Source organism: Oncorhynchus gorbuscha, linkage group LG03, assembly GCF_021184085.1.
Source record: "Oncorhynchus gorbuscha isolate QuinsamMale2020 ecotype Even-year linkage group LG03, OgorEven_v1.0, whole genome shotgun sequence".
NCBI lineage: Eukaryota > Metazoa > Chordata > Actinopteri > Salmoniformes > Salmonidae > Oncorhynchus > Oncorhynchus gorbuscha.
In genome coordinates this window covers 26967799-26990260 of record NC_060175.1, presented here as the reverse complement: position 1 = coordinate 26990260, position 22462 = coordinate 26967799, and the positions used below count along the sequence as shown (strand labels likewise).

The 22462-nt window shown below is 41.4% G+C and overlaps 1 protein-coding gene across 4 annotated transcripts; it reads right to left on the bottom strand.

Moving 5' to 3' along the window:
- Positions 1 to 574: 574 nt before the first annotated feature.
- hdhd3 (haloacid dehalogenase-like hydrolase domain containing 3) lies at positions 575 to 22352 on the bottom strand. 4 transcript variants are annotated; one of them, XM_046341359.1, is made up of 3 exons: positions 22066 to 22352; positions 1483 to 1820; positions 575 to 1283 (listed from the first exon to the last, which is right to left on the bottom strand). In XM_046341359.1, the coding sequence occupies exons 2-3, from the start codon at positions 1813 to 1815 to the stop codon at positions 888 to 890; spliced, it is 729 nt and encodes a 242-aa protein (XP_046197315.1). In that variant the 5' UTR covers positions 1816 to 1820; positions 22066 to 22352; the 3' UTR covers positions 575 to 887. The 4 variants fall into 4 exon arrangements, with proteins under 4 accessions (XP_046197315.1, XP_046197311.1, XP_046197308.1 ...); XM_046341355.1 differs by lacking the exon at positions 22066 to 22352 and adding an exon at positions 21597 to 21708; XM_046341352.1 differs by lacking the exon at positions 22066 to 22352 and adding an exon at positions 21524 to 21646.
- Between the last annotated feature and the right edge of the window lie 110 nt (positions 22353 to 22462).

Below are 22462 nucleotides of genomic sequence, written 5' to 3'. Positions count from 1 at the left end.
ACTCCTGAATCAACACAAAGAATGTTACATTGAAAAGGTAAACAGGCCAATTTGCTGTGTAACAAAAGAGCTCCACTATTAATGAAAGACCAACAAAGAATTCATGCCTTTTAGGCCAAAACTACACAACAATGAAAATAGGCTTAAGATGGATAGCGGTATGCTTTTCACTGGGTTGTACTGAATGGTGGGATGGACCACCCATGCAAACAAATTAAAGACTGGTTCCTGCCCTCAGATTGGATGCACTTTGGAGTGCTTCTCTCAATCATGTGCAGCCAGTCATAGCTTTTTATGTCAGGTAACAGTTTTGACTGGGTGGGATGCAGTTAATGTCAGAAGTGACTAGCAGGTTTGGGGAATTTATGTATCCGGTTAGGAGAATTAGGTTAAGGTTAGGTAAAATGCTAAAAACATGCAACTTTTGATATCACTTTGACATTAGCTGCATCATATCTAGCCACGACCATAAATAACCGGCCCGATTCCTCCTAGTCTCAGCTCAAGTGAGCTGAAATCTAATGCTTTATGAAAAAAAAATGTATTCATTTCCAAGAGAAGTTAAGTCGTAGAAGAATGTTGCACTGGCTGTAGAACAGGCATTTTTATTTATTGAACATAATACATTAATTGGAGGGTGTCACAACGTGATATAAATATATATATTGGTGAAGTTAGTTATGAAAACATTAGATAAATTATACGTACATATTTAGATAATCTAAAAGTGGTCATTGCATATGTTAAGTTTTGGGGCTAGTTTCACTGCCATAGATTAAGGCTTTTATATATAGTTTTTATACTTTAATGTCAAGTGCAGTGAAATGTTGGAACAGTGCGGTTTGTTTGAGTCCTGGCTTGAGTTTACTTGTGTAAATAGATAACATTTAGTCCATATGTTGCTGGAGACGTGCAGGTAGCTCCTCCAGGGTCTTTAGTCGATGCTGTGGGGGAACATCAGGGTATTTATTCCTGCCCTGTCTGTCTAGCAAGTACCCATGGAGGCCCAGTGACCGAGAGGTCATATAGTCATAGACATAATGGTCCCCAATGTGAGCTACACTCGTGGCTGTTACGCCACATTTCTCTAGTGCTCGGTGGAAGATGGCTGGGTTAGGCTTGGCTATACCGGCCTCCTCTGAGGTGAGCAGGAAGCTGAAGTGAGACAGCAGGCCACAGCCTCGTAGAATCCCCTCCAGGCGATTGTCAAAGTTGGACACCACACCCTGCTTCAGTCCCAGGGAGGATATGCTCTCCAGGGTCTTCACAGAGTCTGGAAATACCTTAGGACGGAAGATACATGCTATTCATTTCACTATGTGGCAGAATTGTTTCAATTGATATTGAGGATGTTTACAATTTAACTATTTTAATGAATGCATGATCATTTTCCACAATCATAATATCAAATTTTTGGAGATGTTACATGAATTATACAATATACTGTCATGCTGAGTGAAGCAATTATTATAATCCCCTCACCTCCCAGTTATTAGGGCTGCAGAAGCCATGATACAAGTTGTGGGATAGTGTGTCTAGTAGGGCTGCGTCCTGTACTCTACACTGGGCGAAGGTGTCCCGAACCACTCCCATCCACCAGGCCTTCCCCCCCAGGCCCTGGGCTGTACCGTAGTTGGGGAAGAGTTTGGAGTACTGGTGGAAGGACTGGCGGAAGGCAGCCTCCACCTCTGTAGGGTTAAGACTGAAACCTGCTGTTCGCTGGACCTCCTGGCAGTACTGCTCCCCGACAGACCTGCGCACCTTCAGCAGAGTGTCTTTCACATCCCACAGCACCCAGCGCAGTGGCACATGCATCACACCTGCCACAGAAATACACACATCCACACGCATCTCATGTTGTAGATGTAGCTGAGATGGAGGAAATCAGAAAAAGTATGAAAAATGGCTCAGCTACTTTCACTGCATTGAAAAAAAAATTAACAAAATAGTTAAGGCTGCAAAATAAAACACAAAAAAGCTCTGGAAGGCACTGAAAGATTAGTGGAATCTGTGTGGGTAGCTGGACAGGTAGAATGACACAGTGAGGGTGAACAGGTGGTCACGGTCGAGTGACAGAGGAATGGATGAGACTGAGGAAGGAATTATTTTAACCATAAAGTGGTATATTTACTGAGTAGTCTGTGCTGCATAACAAAGGAAACAATATAACATGTATCCAATAAAATTCATAGTCAAAGAGCAAATCATAACAATCATTATTAACATAATTTAGGTAAGTCGCTCTGGATAAGAGCGTCTGCTAAATGACTTAAATGTAAATGTAATTCAACAGTCCAGTTCATTAAGAAGTCAATAGTAATCATCCGTGAGTTATTTAGGCTCGTAACTATTTATCATAAATCACGAAAGAAAACGAACAGTGAATGGTTATTCAATCTATAATCCCCAGTAGTTTGATATCAAAGTCAATCAGTTCAGCAAACAATGACATTTCTCATTTTACCCTTTCATGTGTACATGTAATTAATTTCATTACCTATTAACCATATCGATTGCATAATTGGCCTATGAGGATCCGTAGGGCCGTGATCATTGACAATTCACATTACACTGTTTGAAGCGTGCGCTCCGCGGTAATAACAAACAATAACTGATGGCCCACTCTCTGGATCGCAACAGATTGTTACCTTTCATCTGAACTGAGTCGGGGGACTTACGTGGATTCATGGACGCACAGAACTTCTGGATCAGACGGAGTTAAGGAAGAGAAAGCAGTGAGCTCAAGCGATGGCAATTTCCTCATTTTATGGAGTTGAGATCTGTCTGACTTTTCCTTCCACCTGACCTAATTAAAGCGCCCCTGGCCCAGCTGAGTAAGTGGCAATGAGTTAAAGGATTATTCCACCAACTCCATGGGCCTTTTCTACAGGTACAAAGTCCAGATACTGTTTTATTTCTAACTGATTGATCCCACAGTGATACACTGACTTTTTTTGTTAGTTGCTCACCACATAGTGGTGCCTGGAGAAGTGAGTATACTCTAATTGAGCAAAACATTTCCCAAATGGCCTGCCCGGTGAAAGAAAGATGCTCTGTGTGAAAATGTATGAGAAACAGTGACATACACTCTGAATGACCTACAATTATCTTTCACAGTCAGGCCAGCCCAAGTTGTACTGTACAGGTAGGCCTACTAGTGAAACAGATGAATGGAGGCTGTCAACTAAGCCAGGTTTTCGCTCTCAAAGTTGTTAAGTTCATGTTTTAAGAATCCCAATATTTCTGTTATTACGGGCTATCACTCAGTCAAGAGTGTGCCTGCGCAGGGAGTCTTGTGGTTGATGGACCTAGCCTAGAGTGGAATGGCTACCTTGTAGTGTGTTCATACGGTATAGTAAACTTTGTTAAACTGGAACCTTGTCGTTGTGTCATTTCGAGTTAAAAGTCACACTTTTTTAATAGAAAAACTAAATAGGATGTTCTATGTCCATAACAATGCTTAAACCACATCAGGAGAGCACTAAGGTCTGGGAATTGCATTTGTTGTGTAGTTATCGTTTAATTTAAGTGGCAGGCACCTAGAACTGCTGTTTGGCTAGCAGTGTTTCTGAGATGTTGTTAGCACAACGAATGGCCACTGGATTGATGCAGATAATCATATCATTCTGCCAGGTAGGCAAAGACTACTTTGTAGCTAGTTAACATTTTAAATTGAGAGTTTTTGGGAAAGCCTTTCCATCTACCAGAAGACGGTTAGGCCAACCATTAGCATTGCTATATGTTTCCTTCCTTACGTTTTACTTAATGACATTATGAGGCATGTTTTGCCTTGCTTCATAGTAGCCTATAGCCAAAATCCCACCATAGAAACATGGAGAGAATTATTTTATAAAGACCTCAATGTTCTCCTGTTCTATTGGTTTACTTTAAACTGTATTACATTGTCTAGCAGCCAAAGGTATGATCCTAGTCATATGATCCTAGCAACCCATGATAGTTGTAAGTTGTTGCATCTTCAGAGCTCCCTTCTTTCTAAAATGTCTAAAGGATATGTCTATTTCTGTCTATAAAACTGCTTTCAGGTATGGGTGGTGCACATTTTAGAATGCTTTTCCTGTAAATTGCAATTTGGAACATTTGCATGTCGGCCTGCACCGTGTGCGCATTGCTGCACCTACAATGTGAGGAAATAATAGTTAAATCAACATTTTAAGCTAAACATTCTGATATGTTCCATCAACCTTATTAATTGATATGACATATTCCTCCAACCAAAAAATTTGATCATATTACTTCAGTGCTAGCCTCCCTACACTGGCTTCCTGTCAAGGCAAGGGCTGATTTCAAGGTTTTACTGCTAACCTACAAATCATTACATGGGCTTGCTCCTACCTATCTCTCTGATTTGGTCCTGCCGTACATACCTACACGTACTCTACGGTCACAAGACGCAGGCCTCCTAATTGTCCCTAGAATTTCTAAGCAAACAGCTGGAGGCAGGGCTTTCTCCTATAGAGCTAAATTTTTATGGAATGATCTGCCTAACCATGTAAGAGACGCAAACTCTGTCTCAACCTTTAAGTCTTTACTGAAGACTCATCTCTTCAGTGGGTCATATGATTGAGTGTAGTCTGGCCCAGGAGTGGGAAGGTGAACAGAAAGGCTCTGGAGCAACGAACCGCCTTTGCTGTCTCTGCCTGGCCGGTTCCCCTCTTTCCACTGGGATTCTCTGCCTCTAACCCTATTACAGGGGCTGAGTCACTGGCTTACTGGTGCTCTTTCATACCGTCCCTAGGAGGGGTGTTTCACTTGAGTGGGTTGAGTCACTGATGTGATCTTCCTGTCTGGGTTGGCGCCCCCCCTTGGGTTGTGCCATGGCGGAGATCTTTGTAAGCTATACTCAGCCTTGTCTCAGGATGGTAAGTTGGTGGTTGAAGATATCCCTCTAGTGGTGTGGGGGCTGTGCTTTGGCAAAGTGGGTGGGGTTATATCCTTCCTGTTTGGCCCTGTCCGGGGGTGTCCTCGGATGGGGCCACAGTGTCTCCTGACCCCTCCTGTCTCAGCCTCCAGTATTTATGCTGCAGTAGTTTGTGTCGGGGGGCTAGGGTCAGTTTGTTATATCTGGAGTACTTCTCCTGTCCTATTTGGTGTCCTGTGTGAATCTAAGTGTGCTCTCTAATTCTCTCTTTCTCTCTCTCGGGGGACCTTTTTGATTTGTTAAAAAAGTTTGAAATATCCAATAAATGTCGTTCCACTTCATGATTGTGTCCCACTTGTTATTGATTCTTCACAAAAAAATACAGTTTTATATCTTTTGTTTGAAGTCAAATGTGGCAAAAGGTCGCAAAGTTCAAGGGGGCCGAATACTTTCGCAAGGCACTGTAAGTGGCTATACAGTGTATACCCTCCACTATACCACTGACAACACACATAGGGGCAGGTGTACCGAGACTGCTTGCGTTACACGCGTTATTACATGCTGACGTTTGTCACGGTGTATACTTTAACCATGAAACAAATCTAATTTTATTTGTCGTAAACAACAGACTAACAGTGAAATGCTTACTTACGAGCCCTTTCCAACAATGCAGAGAATACAAAGAAATAATAGAACAATAACAAGAAGAACAAATACACTAAGTAACGATAAGTTGGCTATATACACAGGGTACCAGTACCGAGTCGATGTGCAGACGTAGTTAGCGACATTGTGTGCTATGGGGTGATCATAGCACACGGTGATCAGGGACATAAGCCTAGGCAACCGTACCACCTGACATGATACCAACGCCTTACAAACATCTGTGTGACTCCTGCGTTACAGGTCTGACTGACATGACACCAACGCCTTACTAACGTGTGCAGGCATAACGTGTGCGTGATGCCTGCATCGTGTATAACCTCTCTAGGGTTTGTGGGACCCCTGTCCCCTGTCCAACATCCAGTGAGATTGCAGAGCGCCAAATTCAAATACAGTAATACTCATAAAAATTCAGAAAAGACGAACGTCTTGTGAATCCAACCACTGTGTCAGATTTAAAAATTGCTTTATGGCAAAAGCATACCGTACAATTATTTGAGAACATAGCCCTGCAGACAAATCATTACAAACATAACCAGCCAAGTAGAAGAGTTACACAAGTCAGAAATAGAGAGAATTAATCACTTACCTTTGATGATCTTCATATGTTTGCACTCAGAAGACATTCATTTATTCTTATATCCGAAAATCTCAGTTTTGTTCGCTTGTTTTCTTTAGTAATCCACAGGCTCAAAACACAATCACAACAGGCAGACAAAAAATCCAAATTGTATCTGTAAAGTTCATAGAAACATGGCAAACGATGTTTAGATTCAATCATCAAGTTGTTTTTAGCCTAAATAATCTACAATATTTCAACCGGACAATAACGTTGTCAATATAAAAGGTAAACAAGAAAGGCACTCTCTGGTCGCGCTCATGAAAAAGCTCTGTGACACGGCAGGGTCCACTCATTCAAACTGCTCTTACTCCCTCATTTTTCAGAATATAGGCCTGAAACAATTTCTAAAGACATAAATTATGGTGGAAGGCATAGTCCTAAGTCAATGGATACTGTAATGGCATTGAATAGAAAACTACAACAACAACAAAATCCTACTTCCTGAATGGATTTTTCTCAGGTTTTCGCCTGCCAAATCAGTTCTGTTATACTCAGACATTATTTTAACAGTTTTGGAAACTTTAGAGTTTTCTATCCAAATATACTAATTATATGCACATTCTATCTTCTGGGCCTGAGTAGAAGGCAGTTTAATTTGGGCATGCTTTTCATCCAAAATTCCAAATGCTGTCCCCTACCCTAGAGAAGTTAATGAAAGTCATAATGTGCATAGTTTATATTTATATTAATTAAATCTCAACCATAATGTTAGAAACGTACAATTTGTTAAGCAGACATTCCAATGTAGCCACATTGAACTATAGTGTAGCCTACGTGTATATTTTCTGCTATCGCTAATGGCCTAGAAAAGATGATGCCCAATCGGTCTTTCCCTCAACACCTCATAGTATGTTATCTTATCTCTCTGTATACAGATCTAAATGTTAGCCAATCACAGACGGTGTTGTTACCTGTTCTACAGACAACCAATAACAGTTGTGTCCACAGCTTTCAGAGGAGTTCATAGGTGAAATTAGGGATCCTTGGGATGTCCCTTCAGTCGAATAGAGCAGTTCATAGACTTTCCCAGAGGGTCTGTGCTAATCGGACTCCTTGGGATGTCCCTCCCTCTATCATGTACAGAGGGAGACCCTGAACAAAGCAGTTAACCCAATGTTCCTAGGCCATCATTGAAAATAAGAATTTGTTCTTAACGGACTTGCCTAGTTAAAAAGGGTGCAAAATAAAACAATAAAAAAGTATAATTATGTAAATTGGTTAAGTTTAGTGTTAGTTAAAGGTAAGGATGTCCCAAGGAATCCGGATTGCAGTGACTGTTCATAAAGTGAGAGACTGGCACGGTATTTCAGAGCTCGGCGGCGACACATTCATTCATTCTTCTTTTTCTGTCCCAGGTAGTTTCATTAGTAACTATGAAAATAAATTACCAAGATGTACTTGATCCAATTGAGGAGTAAGTAGACTATATCGTTGTTGCGATATCGTTCGGAAATATTTAGGCCTACTGTGTTAAGGCAAATTTGGTTTATTTGAAAATAATATTTTTTTGTTGATAACATATTGTCGAAAGCACGTAGGCACTATTATTTACTGAGGAGTTCATATGCTTTCCCAGAGGGTCCATGCTATTTGGGCTCCTTGGAATGTCCCTATCAAGTATAAATGTATAAAATTGTAAAGTTCAGGGTAAAGACGTCCCAAGGAATCCGGATAGCAGTGACCGTTCATAAAGGAAGTGACTGGTACGGTATTTGAGAGCTCGGCAGCAACACAGACATTCAGTTGTTTGTTTGTTTTTCTACAAGTGGCACAAGCGATTTGAGTGTCGATGAAAATAATTACCAAGATGTCCTTGATCCAATTGAGGAGTAAGTGGGCTATATTTAAGTTGTGATATTGTTAGGAAATATTTATGTCTACTGTGTTAAGGCAAATGTGGTTTATTTGAAAATTAGTTTTTTTATAATGTATTGTCGAAAGCACGTAGGCAATATTATTTACTATGTCGATAGCAGAGTAGGATAGTGTACAATAACATCATTTGATGTGCTAGTATTATTTATTTCATGGATTAATTAAATTGTCAATTAAATAACTACTTTTCACTAAAGGGAAACGATGTACAACATGCAACTTCGATTGAAGACCTAAAATCACAACGGTATCCTAATATAGTGTGGATACAGTAGTAGCCTATTCTACAATCTAACTCTATGTGCTAGTATTATTGCTAGTATTATTTATCTAATTTATCAATTAAATGTGGATGGGTACGCTATTTAATTCCATGATTATGTTATTGTAGATACAAGAGTAGTCTATATCTACAATAGTAATTAATTGAATGTGATATAGTATAATTTATTTCATTGATGAATACAATTGTAAATGGGGATGGGTAGGCTACTTTATTCAGTGAATACATTGCTATCTCTGGGAGTATGTTAATGACAGCTTTTCAGCTGTTGAACTATGGCATTGTCTAACTAATTTCTAAATCGCTTTCTTTTAGTCAAGATGTGATGAGCAACCAATCAGCTTCACTGCAGGTGCTCAACCCACCACTTTTCTCCCTCCACATCCTCTTCTCCTGTTCAACTACATTGCCACCACACAAAAAAATGACTGTACATATACCCCTGTGCCCATCTCAGTGAAACATGATCCATCCAAGGCATCAGCTGGATGCCTAAAATGTGAGAAATGTAAGCAAGGTGCTATAGTGTGTGTGTGTGTGTGTGTGTGTGTGTGTGTGTGTGTGTGTGTGTGTGTGTGTGTGTGTGTGTGTGTGTGTGTGTGTGTGTGTGTGTGTGTGTGTGTGTGTGTGTGTGGATGGAGTTCCAAGTTAAGACATGAGAAGATGGCAAAGGAGGTAGTGAGAGCATACAGTATGAAAATTAAGACCCCATGGGATCTAAAATGAGTGTGGGGTGCCTTGTCTGCTTTTTGTCCGTTTGAGGATACTACAGTCCCCTGGTGGAGGTTCTTGGAACACTGCGATTTAAGTCTCAGAACAGGTTGACGAAAACCTTCAAAAGGTGGTGGTGCTATGTTGCATATTATCTTGAATACCAGGCAGATGTTTGAGTACAGAATCAAATGGTGTAAACTTAACAGGCTAAACTTGTTGAGTACACTCTTTGAGAAACGGGTTCCAACAGGGTTCTTTGGTTGTCACCAAAGGAGAAAACATTTTGGTTCCAGGTAGAACCCTCTGTGGAATGGAACCAAAAAGGGTTCTCTACCTAGACACAGAAGGGGTTCTACCTGGAATCAAAAAGGGTTCTCCTATGGGGACAGCGGAATAATCCTGTTACTTTGTAGATAGCACCTTTTTAACCGAGTGTAGACCTGTACTGCAGTTGTGGATATCTGTGGAAAATACAATTAATTGGTGCTGGTGAGTTAAGGTAATCAGAAATACTATGAAACATCCCCACTTTTAGCACACATTTGCAAGCAGGCAAAGTAACCTGTGTGTGATCACAACATTGACAGGACCAACAAAAAAATACTTGCTTGGGACACCCGAGTGGCGCAGCGGTCTAAGGCACTGCATCTCAGTGTTAGAGGCATAACTACAGACCCTGGTTCATTTCCAGGCTGTATCACACCCGGCCGCGATTGAGAGTCCCATAGGGCAGCGCACAATTGGCCCAGCGTCGTCCGGGTTTAGCTGGGGTAGGTCGTCATTGTAAATAAGAATTTGTTCTTAACTGACTTGCCGAGTTAAATAAAGGTTCAATAAAAAATAAAATAAACATGCAAACAAAATATGACACGTCTAACTTGCAACGTTATGCAATTATTATGAGACTAGATACACTGCTGCTACTGCATTGCCCCCCCTCTCCATTTGTTTTGTACAATGCTGTTACTCGTTGTTTATTAAACTCTTCTTGAACTGCACTACTTAAACTCTTCTTGAACTGCACTGTTGGTTAAGGGCTTGTAAGTAAGCATTTCACGGTAAGGTCTACACGTGTATGTGGCGCATGTGAAAAAGTTAGATTTGATTTGAAATAGCTAATCCTGGCTACCAATGTTCTAGAATTCATTTATTGAGGCAAGCAGATCATAGATGTCAAGGTGGTACTCAAGCATATGCCATGTGTATACAGTGGGGCAAAAAAGTATTTAGTCAGCAACCAATTGTGAAAGTTCTCCCACTTAAAAAGATGAGGCATGTAATTTTCATCATAGGTACACTTCAACTATGACAGACAAAATGAGAAAAAAAATCCAGAAAATCACATTGTAGGATTTTTTATGAATTTATTTGCAAACTATGATGGAAAATAAGTATTTGGTCAATAACAAAAGTTTCTCAATGCTTTGTTATATACCCTTTGTTGGCAATGACAAATGTCAAACGTTTTCTGTAAGTCTTAACAAGGTTTTCACACACTGTTGCTGGTATTTTGTCCCATTCCTCCATGCATATCTCCTCGAGAGCAGTGATGTTTTGGGGCTGTCGCTGGGCAACACTGACTTTCAACTCCCTCCAAAGATTTTCTATGGGGTTGAGATCTGGAGACTGGCTAGGCCACTCCAGGACCTTGCTTCTTACGAAGCCACTCCTTCGTTGCCCGGGCGGTGTGTTTGGGATCGTTGTCACGCTGAAAGACCCAGCCATGTTTCATCTTCAATGCCCTTGCTGATGGAAGGAGGTTTTCACTCAAAATCTTATGATACATGGCCCCATTCATTCTTTCCTTTACACGGATCAGTCGTCCTGGTCCCTTTGCAGAAAAACTGATGTTTCCACCCCCATGCTTCACAGTAGGTATGGTGTTCTTTGGATGCAACTCAGCTCTCTTTGTCCTCCTCCTTTTTTACCAAAAAGTTATATTTTGGTTTCATCTGACCATATGACATTCTCCCAATCTTCTTCTGGATCATCCAAATGCTCTCTAGCAAACTTCAGACGGGCCTGGACATGTACTGGCTTAAGCAGGGGGAAACGTCTGGCACTGCTGGATTTGAGTCCCTGGCGGCGTAGTGTGTTACTGATGGTAGGCTTTGTTACTTTGGTCCCAGCTCTCTGCAGGTCATTGAATAGGTCCCCCCGTGTGGTTCTGGGATTTTGCTCACCGTTCTTGTGATCATTTTGACACCACGGGTGAGATCTTGCGTGGAGCCCCAGAACGAGGGAGATTATCAGTGGTCTTGTATGTCTTTCATTTCCTAATAATTTCTCCCACAGTTGATTTCTTCAAACCAAGCTGCTTACCTATTGCAGATTCAGTCTTCCCAGACTGGTGCAGGTCTACAATTTTGTTTCTGGTGTCCTTTGACAGCTCTTTGGTCTTGGCCATAGTGGAGTTTGGAGTGTGACTGTTTGAAGTTGTGGACAGGTGTCTTTTATACTGATAACAAGTTCAAACAGGTGCCATTAATACAGGTAATGAGTGGAGGACAGAGGAACCTCTTAAAGAAGAAGTTACAGGTCTGTGAGAGCCAGAAATCTTGCTTGTTTTTTTGTAGGTGGCCAAATATTTATGTTCCACCATGATTCGCAAGTAAATTCATTAATAATCCTACAATGTGATTTTCTGGATTTTTTTCTAATTTTGTCTGTCATAGTTGAAGTGTACCTATTATGAAAATTACAGGTCTCATCTTTTTAAGTGGGAGAACTTGCACAATTGGTGGCTGACTAAATACTTTTTTGCCCCACTGTATGTGACACACATACAGTTAAAGTCGGAAGTTTACATACATACACTTAGGTTGGAGTCATTAAAACTAGTTTCTCAACCACTCCACAAATTTCTTGTTAACAAACTATAGTTTTGGCAAGTCATTTAGGACATCTACTTTGTGCATGACAAGTCATTTGTCCAACAATTGTTTACAGACAGATTATTTCACTGTATCACACTTCTAGTGGATCAGAAGTTTACATACACTAAGTTGACTGTGCCTTTAAACAGTTTGAAAAATTCCAGAAAATTATGTCATGCTTTAGAAGCTTCTGAAAGGCTTATTGACATCATTTGAGTCAATTGGAGGTGTACCTGTGGATGTATTTCAAGGCCCACCTTCAAACTCAGTGCCTCTTTGCTTGACATCACGGGAAAATCAAAAGAAATCAGCCAAGACCTCAGAAAAAAAGTGTCAAGGATGAAACAAGTCTGGTTCCTCATTGGGAGCAATTTCCAAACGCCTGAAGGTACCACGCTCATCTGTACAACCAATACTATACAAGTATAAACACCATGGGACCACGCAGTCGTCATACCGCTCAGGAAGTAGACATGTTCTTTCTCCTAGAGATGAACGTACTTTGGTGCGGAAAGTGCAAATCAATACCAGAACAACAGCAAAGGACCCTGTGAAGATGCTGGAGGAAACGGGTACAAAAGTATCTATATCCACAGTAAAACAAGCCCTATATCGACATAACCTGAAAGGCTGCTCAGCAAGGAAGAAGACACTGCTCCAAAACCCACATAAAAAAGCCTGACTGCGGTTTGCAACTGCACACGGGGACAAAGATGGTACTTTTTGGAGAAATGTCCTCTGGTCTGAAGAAACAAAAAATATAATTGTTTGGCCATAATGACTATCATTATGTTTGGAGGAAAAAGGTGGACACCATCCAACCGTGAAGCAGGGGGGTGACAGCATCATGTTGTGGGGGTGCTTTGCTGCAGGACGGACTGGTGCACTCCACAAAATAGATGGCATCATGAGACAGGAAAATGTGGATATATTAAAGCAACATCTCAAGACATCAGTCAGAAAGTTAAAGCTTGGTCGCAAATGGGTCTTCCAAATGGACAATCACCCCAAGCATACTTCCAAAGTTGTGGTAAAATAGCTTAAGGACAACAAAATCAAGGTATTGGAGTGGCCGTCACAAAGCCCTGACCTCAATCCTATAGAAAATCTGTGGGCAGAACTGAAAAAGTGTGTATGAGCAAGAAGGCCTACGGTTTGTCAGGTTTTGACTCAGTTACTCCAGCTCTGTCAGGAGGAATGGACCAAAATTCACCCAACTTATTGTGGGAAGCTTGTGGAAGGCTACCCGAAATGTTTCACCATAGTTAAACAATTTAAAGGCAATGCTACCAAATACTAATTGAGTGTATGTAAACTTCTGACCCACTGGGAATATGATGAAATAAATCAAATCGGAAATAAATCATTATTTCTACTAAACTCAGCAAAAAAAGAAACCCCTTTTTCAGGACCCTGTCTTTCAAACATAATTAGTAAAAATCCAAATAACTTCACAGATCTTCACTGTAAAGGGTTTAAACACTGTTTCCCATGCTTGTTCAATGAACCATAAACAATTAATGAACATGCCACTGTGGAACGGTCGTGAAGACACTAACAGCTAACAGATGGTAGGCAATTAAGGTCACAGTTGTGAAAATGTATGACACTAAAGAGGCCTTTCCACTGACTCTGAAAAACACCAAAATAAAGATGCCCAGGGTCCCTGCTAATCTGCATGAACGTTCCTCAGGCATGCTGCAAGTAGGCATGAGTACTGCAGATGTGGATAGGGCAATAAACTGCAATGTCCGTACTGTGAGAACCTTAAGACAGCGCTACAGGGTGACAGGAAAGACATACAGGGAAGACATCCTCCTCCCTCATGTAGTACCCTTCCTGCAGGCTCATCCTGACATGACCCTCCAGCATGACAATGCCACCAGCCATACTGCTCATTCTGTGCGTGATTTCCTGCAAGACAGGAATTTAAGTGTTCTGCCATGGCCAGCGAAAAGCCCGGATCTCAATCCCATTGAGCACGTCTGGGACCTGTTGGATCCGAGGGTGAGGGCTAGGGTAATTCCCCCTAGAAATGTCTGGGAACTTGCAGGTGCCTTGTTGGAAGAGTGGGGTAACATCTCACAGCAAGAACTGGCAAATCTGGTGGAGTCCATGAGGGGGAGATGCACTGCAGTACTTAATGCAGCTGGTGGCCACACAAGATACTGACTGTTACTTTTGATTTGACCACTCCTTTGTTCAGGGACACATTATTCCATGTCTGTGGAACTTTTTCAGTTTATGTCTCAGTTGTTTAAATCTTGTTATGTTCATACAAATATTTACACATGTTAAGTTTGCTGAAAATAAACACAGTTGACAGTGAGAGGACCTTTCTTTTTTGCTGTGTTTATTATTCTGACATTTCACATTCTTAAAATAAGTGGCAATCCTAACTGACCTAAGACTGGGGATTTTTACTAGGATTAAATCTCAGGAATTGTGAAACTGAGTTTAAATGTATTTTGCTAAGGTAAACTTCCAACTTCAACTGCATGTGTGGTCATATTTTCCTCCCAGGTATTTTCATTTAATGTATGTATACAATTACTGCCGCTAGGGGAGCTGTGACATTAATGAAGGGAGTTAGTAAGATATTTAACATTTCTTATTTAATATATATTTAGCATTTCTACATTATGGAGAATGACTAGTTCTGAAAATGAACGTTTCTCTATCTCAACACTAACTACTAATTCAGGTATGTAATATGCAAAAATGCAATATGACTCAAAATATTGAGATAACATGGTTAGTTACATAGTCCATGAATTTGGTGATGTTTGAAGGCAGTTTTAACTGAGTGAAATACTGGTTGGTATTATCTCCATTGTACGTAAGTTAATGGAATTAGGCTAGGTTGCTAATGGTTTACATTTATTTTTATTTCACCTTTATTTAGCCAGGTAGGCAAGTTGAGAACAAGTTCTCATTTACAACTGTGACCTGGACAAGAATAAAGCAAAGCAGTTTGACACATACAACAACACAGAGTTACACATGGAATAAACAAAACATACAGTCAATAATACAGTTGAATAAAATGTATATACAGTGTGTGCAAATGCGGTAAGAAAAGAGGAGTTAAGGCAATAAATAGGCCATGGTGGCGAAGTAATTACAATATACCAATTAGACACTAGAGTGATTGATGTGCAGAAGATGAATGTGCAAGTAGAGATACAGGGGTGCAAAGGAGCACGATAAATAAATAAATACAGTATGGGGATGAGGTAGTTGGATGGGCAATTTACAGATGGGCTATGTACAGGTGCAGTGATCTGTGAGCTGCTCAGACAGCTGGTGCTTAAAGCTAGTGAGGGAGGTAAGAGTAAGTGATTTTTGCAATTCATTCCAGTCATTGGCAGCAGAGAACTGGAAGGAGAGGCGGCCAAAGTAGGAATTGGCTTTTGGGGTGACTAGAGAGATATACCTGCTGGAGCGTGTGCTAAGGGTGGGTGCCGCTATGGTGACCAGTGAGCTGAGATAAGACTGGGCCTTACCTATCAGAGACTTGTAGATGTCCTGAAGCCAGTGGGTTTGGCATCGAGTACGAAGCAAGGGCCAGCCAACGAGAGCGTACAGGTCGCAGTGGTGGGTAGGATATGGGGCTTTGGTGACAAAACGGATGGCATTGTGCTAGACTGCATCCAATTTGTTGAGTAGAGGGTTGGGGGCTATTTTGTAAATGACATCGCCGAAGTTGAGGATCGGTAGGATGGTATGTTTGGCAGCATGAGTGAAGGATGCTTTGTTGCGAAATTGGAAGCAGATTCTAGATTTAATTTTGGACTGGAGTTTCTTAATGTGAGTCTGGAAGGAGAGTTTACGATCTAACCAGACACCCAGGTATTTGTAGTTGTCCACATATTCTAAGTCAGAACCATCCAGAGAAGTGATGCTGGGAAGGCGGGCAGGTGTGGGCAGCGATCGGTTGAAGAGCATGTATTTAGTTTTACTTGCATTTAAGAGCAGTTGGAGGCCACAGTAGTTGGTGGCCACAGAAAGTTGTATGGCATTGAAGCTTGTCTGGAGGTTAGTTAACAGTGTCCAAAGAAGGGCCAGAAGTATACAGAATGGTGTCGTCTGCGTAGAGGTGGATCAGAGAACCACCAGCAGCAAGAGCGATATCATTGATGTTTACAGATTAGAGAGTTGGCCCGATAATTGAACCCTGTGGCACCCCCATAGAGACTGCCAGAGGTCCGGACAACAGGCCCTCTGATTTGACACACTGAACTGTCAGAGAAGTAGTTGGTGAACCAGGCGAGGAGGTCATTTGAGAAACCATGGCTGTTTTGTCTGCCGATAAGAATGTGGTGATTTGACAGAGTCGAAAGCCTTGGCCAGGTTGATGAAGACGGCTGCACAGTAATGTATCTTATTGATGGCAGTTATGATGTCATTTAGGACCTTGAGGTGGCTGAGGTGCACCCATGACCAGCTCTGAAACCAGATTGCACAGCGGAGAAGGTACAGTGGGATTCGAAATGGTTGGTAATCTGTTTGTTAACTTGGTTTCGAAGAAATTAGAAAGTGTAGTGGAAATGTCCTGTATTACCAAATCACAAGAGAGCAAAACCCACACACAAGTCAGAGTTATCATGAAGTTCATTTTAAATTATATGAGCTCCATCACAACCCTGTGACCCTCAGGTCAATTCAGTGTCTATAAATTAATTCTCTGAGAGTGCTTACACATTGCAACTGAGATCCTTTATAGCAAAGACACACATAGCCAGACAGCATTGGCAATAAATTATCGTTCAGCTTTGTCTCCTAAACTAAGCTCTTATCTCGTTCTTGGTACAAAATAGTACCCAATGGTATTTATCAATTGTCATTTTATACACTCCCATCCCAAATACAATCCATCCTGGACAAGCTCACGGAGAGGAGAGTGAGCCTCTAGGTCAAGATAAGGGCAACCTCAGAGGGAACATAGAATGGTTCCAGACACTGCCGTCCTCCTGTCCCCGGTGGGAAAAGTAGGGAGTGACTGGCACACGGACATTGTGAAGCCAAGAGATAATTGGTTCCCCCTCAATCATCCCTTCACATGGTTTAAAAGATACGTTTACATATGAAGACAAGCTTGACCTCTCCCCTTTCTGTGGCCCAAGTAACTGAACCCTGACAGAGAACAGATAACTGCAAACGGCCAACACTATAGTACAACAAAATACGTTCTAAAATGACAAGTATCTCACACGCATATTATGAAAATAAAACATCTTATCTATGTTACCCAACTAATTCTGGCAGCTTTCCAATCTTTGGGAATCTCAGACGATACGAAAGAGAGATTGAACAGGCTAGTAATAGGGGTTGCAAAAATGTTGGCAGATAATTTTAGAAAGAGAGGGTCCAGATTGTCTAGCCCAGCTGATTTGTAGGGGTCCAGATTTTGCAGCTCTTTCAGAACATCAGCTATCTGGATTTGGGTGAAGGAGAAATGGTGGGGGCTTGGGCGGGTTGCTGTGGAGGGTGCCGGGCAGTTGACTGGGGTAGGGATAGCCAGGTGGAAATCATGGCCAGCCGTAGAAAAATGCTTATTGAAATTCTCAATTATAGTGGATTTATCGGTAGTGACAGTGTTTCCTAACCTCAGTGCAGTGGGCAGCTGGGAGTAGGTGCTCTTATTCTCCATGGACTTTACAGTGTCGAATAACTTTTTTGAGTTTGTACTTCAGGATGCAAATTTCTGTTTGAAAAAGCTAGCCTTAGCTTTCCTAACTGCCTGTGTATATTGGTTCCTTACTTCCCTGAAAAGTTACATATCACAGGGGCTATTCGATGCTAATTCAGACCGCCACATGATGTTTTTGTGCTGGTCAAGGGCAGACAGGCCTGGAGTGAACCAAGGGCTATATCTATTTCTGGTTCAAAAAATTGAATGGAGCATGCTTATTTAAGATGGTGAGGAAGGCACTTTTAAAGAATAACCAGGTATCCTCTACAGATGGGATGAGGTCAATGTCATCCCAGGATACCCCAGCCAGGTCGATTAGAAAGGCCTGTTCGCTGAAGTGTTTTAGGGAGGGTTTGACAGCGATGAAGGGTGGTCGTTTGACCGCAGACCCATTACATATATGCAGGCAATGAGGCAGTGATCACTGAGATCTTGGTTGAAAACAGCAGAGGTGTATTTGGAGGGCGAGTAAATTAGGATGATATCTATGAGGGTGCCCGTGTTTACGGATTTGGGGTTGTACCTGGTAGGTTCATTGATAATTTGTGTGAGATTGAGGGCATCAAGCTTAGATTGTAGGATGGCCGGGGTGTGAAGCATGTCCCAGTTTAGGTCACCTAGCAGCACGAGCTCAGAAGATAGATGGGGGGCAATCAATTCACATACGGCGTCCAGGGCACAGCTGGGGGCAGAGGTTGGTCTATAGAAAGCGGCAACGGTGAGAGACTTGTTTCTGGAAAGGTGAAGTTTTAGAAGTAGAAGCTCAAATTGTTTTGGTACAGACCTGGATAGTAAGACAGAACTCTGCAGGCTATCTCTGCAGTAGATTGCAACACCGCCCCCTTTGGCAGTTCTATCTTGGCGGAAAATGTTATAGTTAGGGATGGAAATGTCAGGGTTTTTGGTGGTTTTCCTAAACTAGGATTCAGACACGGCTAAGACATCCGGGTTGGCAGAATGTGCTAAAGCTGTGAATAAAGCAAACTTAGGGGGTAGGCTTCTAATGTTAACATGCATGAAACCAAGGCTTTTATGGTTACAGAAGTCAACCCATGAGAGCACCTGGGGAATAGGAGTGGAGCTAGGCATTGCAGGTCCTGGATTAACCTCTACATCACCAGAGGAATAGAGGGGAAGTAGGATAAGGGTACGGCTAAAGGCTATAAGAACTAGCCCTCTAGCACGTTCGGAACAGAGAGTAAAAGGAGCAGGTTTCAGGGCACGATACCATAGATTCAAGGCATAATGTACAGACAAAGGACCGGGAAGAGATTAACATGGCGCCCAAACATTCTGTACTTTTTTTCATTGTTTTAGATCCAATTTGTTTTATTTTCTATGAACAAAGGCTCAGTTCACTTTAGGTAATACATGTAAATATGTGACGTCACAATAAAATGTGTTAGTGTTAATATTTGTACAAAAATAGTGTAGTAGTTAGCTCTAGCCTAGTTGGTTTTAGTCGATGTCAGATTAATATAATGGTTGTGGCATTGTTTTGCATTGGCGCCCAGTAATTTAGAGTTTTGTAAAAATTTACACTGATCGTACAGTGCGTTATATATAATGTGAATGTGTAGATGTATGGGGACTCCACGTTTGGATGAACGGACCATGGGGACTGCCACGGGCAAGTCCCTTGATGGGTACCAGGAATGGTGGAAGGACAATCTGAAGGTAATTGTCTTTACACACAACACAGCAGTGTCCAGGCCTCCTGAGTATTCACTCTATTGCCTGCCATATGGAGGGGAGCCGCAGCAGTTAACTGACGTAAACAATGAAATTGTATTTAACATTATTGCATAAACTGTAGTATAATATTTTTTAAATTGACTTAGTGTTTTTCTTTTGCTGTTTTTGTATAACGTACTTTTGAGGTCACTGATATTCCACCTGATGTGGTGGAAATTGAAGCAGATTAGAATGCCTTTGAAGACACCTTTAGGTGACTGTGTCTGTTAATCCGGTAAAGTGGTAAATCTGGGAAACTAGGTCAAATCATGACATCAGTGATTTTCAGGTCAGAGTAAGATGCAGAGATTCTGAGTTAGATGACTGTTCAAAACAAAAATTCCAGTCTGAGCTCGTTTTTTTCCAGAGTTCCCAGTTGTCTTGAAGGCACTGTATTCGGAAGTCAGAGATTGATTTGCCCGACTTGTGAGTTGTTTTGAATATGCCACTAGACTTGGCTACCTCCAACAAAGAAAAGGAAAGGAGGATACCTCGTCAGTTGTATAACTGAATGCATTCAACTGAAATGTGTCTTTCGCGTTTAACCCAACCCAACCTCTCTGAATCAGAGAGGTGCGGGGGGCTGCCTTAATCAAAATCCATGTATTCACAGCCCGGGGGAACAGTGCTTTGCTTGGACAAGACAACAAAAAAGTGAATCTTTTCAGCTTTGGGATTCAATCTAGCAACCTTTCGGTTACTGGCTCAGCGCTTTAACCACTAGGCTACCAAGAAACCCTTGTGTTTCTATTGATGCGAGAAATAGGCATATCTACATAGTAATGGTGGCTACGATATCAACTAGCCTAATACTTTTTGCATTGAGGTGATAGGCCTATTTTAGCTAAATCGACAAATGAAATTGATAAACTAAACAGACACTTGAACACATGTAGACGTTTTTAAGGCGTTCATGGTAAAATCATTCAGAATAAACTTCCGTGACGTGTTACACGATGTGAACACCACAAACACTATGTCTACATGACGTGTACGTGTCAGCAGTTTGATGCCTTAGAAACAAACTTGTCTCCATTGACAGTCCATGTTAATTAATGGCGTTATTTTATGGCGCTAGGAAGATGTTAGGTGACTTGGTGAGAGGTATCAGTAGCTTCACGAGGCTTAATTATGGCATGAATCACCCCCCATAGTGTGCTGGCTAGCTAGCACAAAGTGTCACTCCCACATCTCGGCTGCTGTGTCCCGGAGTCCTCCGTAGGACTAGCTGGATAAACTGGCAGTGTCCTTCGCTCCCGAATTCTGAACACCAGCCCTCAGCATCGTTAACAGAACTGCAGGAAAACAGTGCGCGTTGTCACCCCGCCCCTTCTTCTGTGGGTTTAATCGGCGACTGGCATCCAACGTTATTGTTCAATAACGCCACCTACTTTACTGGATCGCTTCTGCCTTCCCTAACCTAAAAATGTACTTATAGAGGTATGAAGAGGGGTTCCTGCAGATACAGGAATGCAGGCCGAAATTGCACCATTCTCTTTCTCTAAGGCCCAGACGAGCAAATAATCAGAGGCGCAAACAGTAGTTTTCCCACGAAATTGCTGGTAATGTTAGCTAGCTAGTGTTGTAGTAGTGTGACAATGGCAACAGCGGCTGTAGAAGCTGTTATTTACTTCAAGGTGGATGTTGTTGATAATTTGTTAGCACCACCCTTTTAATTTTCAAACTTTGTTTACAAATTATAATCTGGCACTTTTTGGGCAGCTCACTTGATGTTTGCGATGTCTGAAAATAATGACTATGAAACATTGTTGCATTTAAACTTTAGATCACTGGTTAGTGTGATGAAGGTCATAAAATAACTTTTGTTAATTTCAGTTGGGAAATTAAATGTCTGTGCTTTTGTATTGTTATGATTTTCTGTCTCCGAGGCTCGGCCAGGCCTGTTTTCATTCCTCCTTCAGTAGAACTAGAATGGTCCGACTACAGAAGCTATAATAAATTATACTATGTTTTGTTATTTTCTTGATTTGAGTTTAACACAACGTATTGGAAGATTGTTGGTCCCTCTGAAGACTAGGGCCATAGTTACTGTTCGCCACTGATTTATAGGCAGGGATAAAGTGACTAAGCAACAGGATAAACAGCAGCAGCATATGACAACATCGGAGTTAAATGATATGCATGTCAAGGAAGATAACCGAAGGGTGTGTGTGTATCGTACCTGATCACTCTCGACGCTACAAATCACAGACAGAAGAAGGGTTAGTTACCAGTATATTTGCAACGAGGTATACCTTTACTGGCAGTCGGTCCTAGGGTGTAGCACTTCAAATATCACCACGGAATCTCTTGCACAGAAGAAAGGGTTCCATTTGAGTCCTGCACTCAAACATGTAGCCTACCGTGTATTGTTTGTTGTGTTAATCCTTTGCATAAATGTATTATAATACTGAGTTTGGACAAAAAGTTACAGGACGTTCAAAATAGAGTAAATACATTCTAAATTGTGACAAATAACTACTTCTCCTGCCATCTAATGTTGGGATAACCCAATATGTACTTACTCTTAATAAAGGAGCCTGTCTTAAGGTTCAAGGACCTTGTATGTTATTTTGGAGGTAGACTGGCTCTGACAGCGAAATATTCTATTGAAACGTGAATCGATTCTCAATTGAAATACGGTTCTAGAAACAGAAGCACGTTACGTTCGTTCATATGACATCCAAATAATTTATCGCAAAATATATACTGTACACTGTTTACCTGCTTTATCACAGTTGCAGCCGACAGTATTTTTTCAGTGACAACACGTTTCTGGTGGCCTTTTTCCATTACATACACAGGCGTTCATAGCACGATAGATTGCTAATTAGCAGAGGTGGTCCGTCTGTCTTCCAAACGTATTGCTTGCTGATATGAAAAATAAGGTCCTTGTTTCCAAACTGTCCTGCAAGCAACGCGTGTTAATGTTCAAAACAAGAGTCAGGGATCTTATCAATACCACTATACAGAAGACGCCTTCGCCCAATGACTTATGTGTAATGTAATGGAACTGAGGGTCATGATCAAGGGCTAATGTTGGGATGGCTCAAGCTACCTACTAGTGTTTCTTAAAACTAAGAATATTTATTAGCTTATTTCCCCCTACAGATTGAGATGA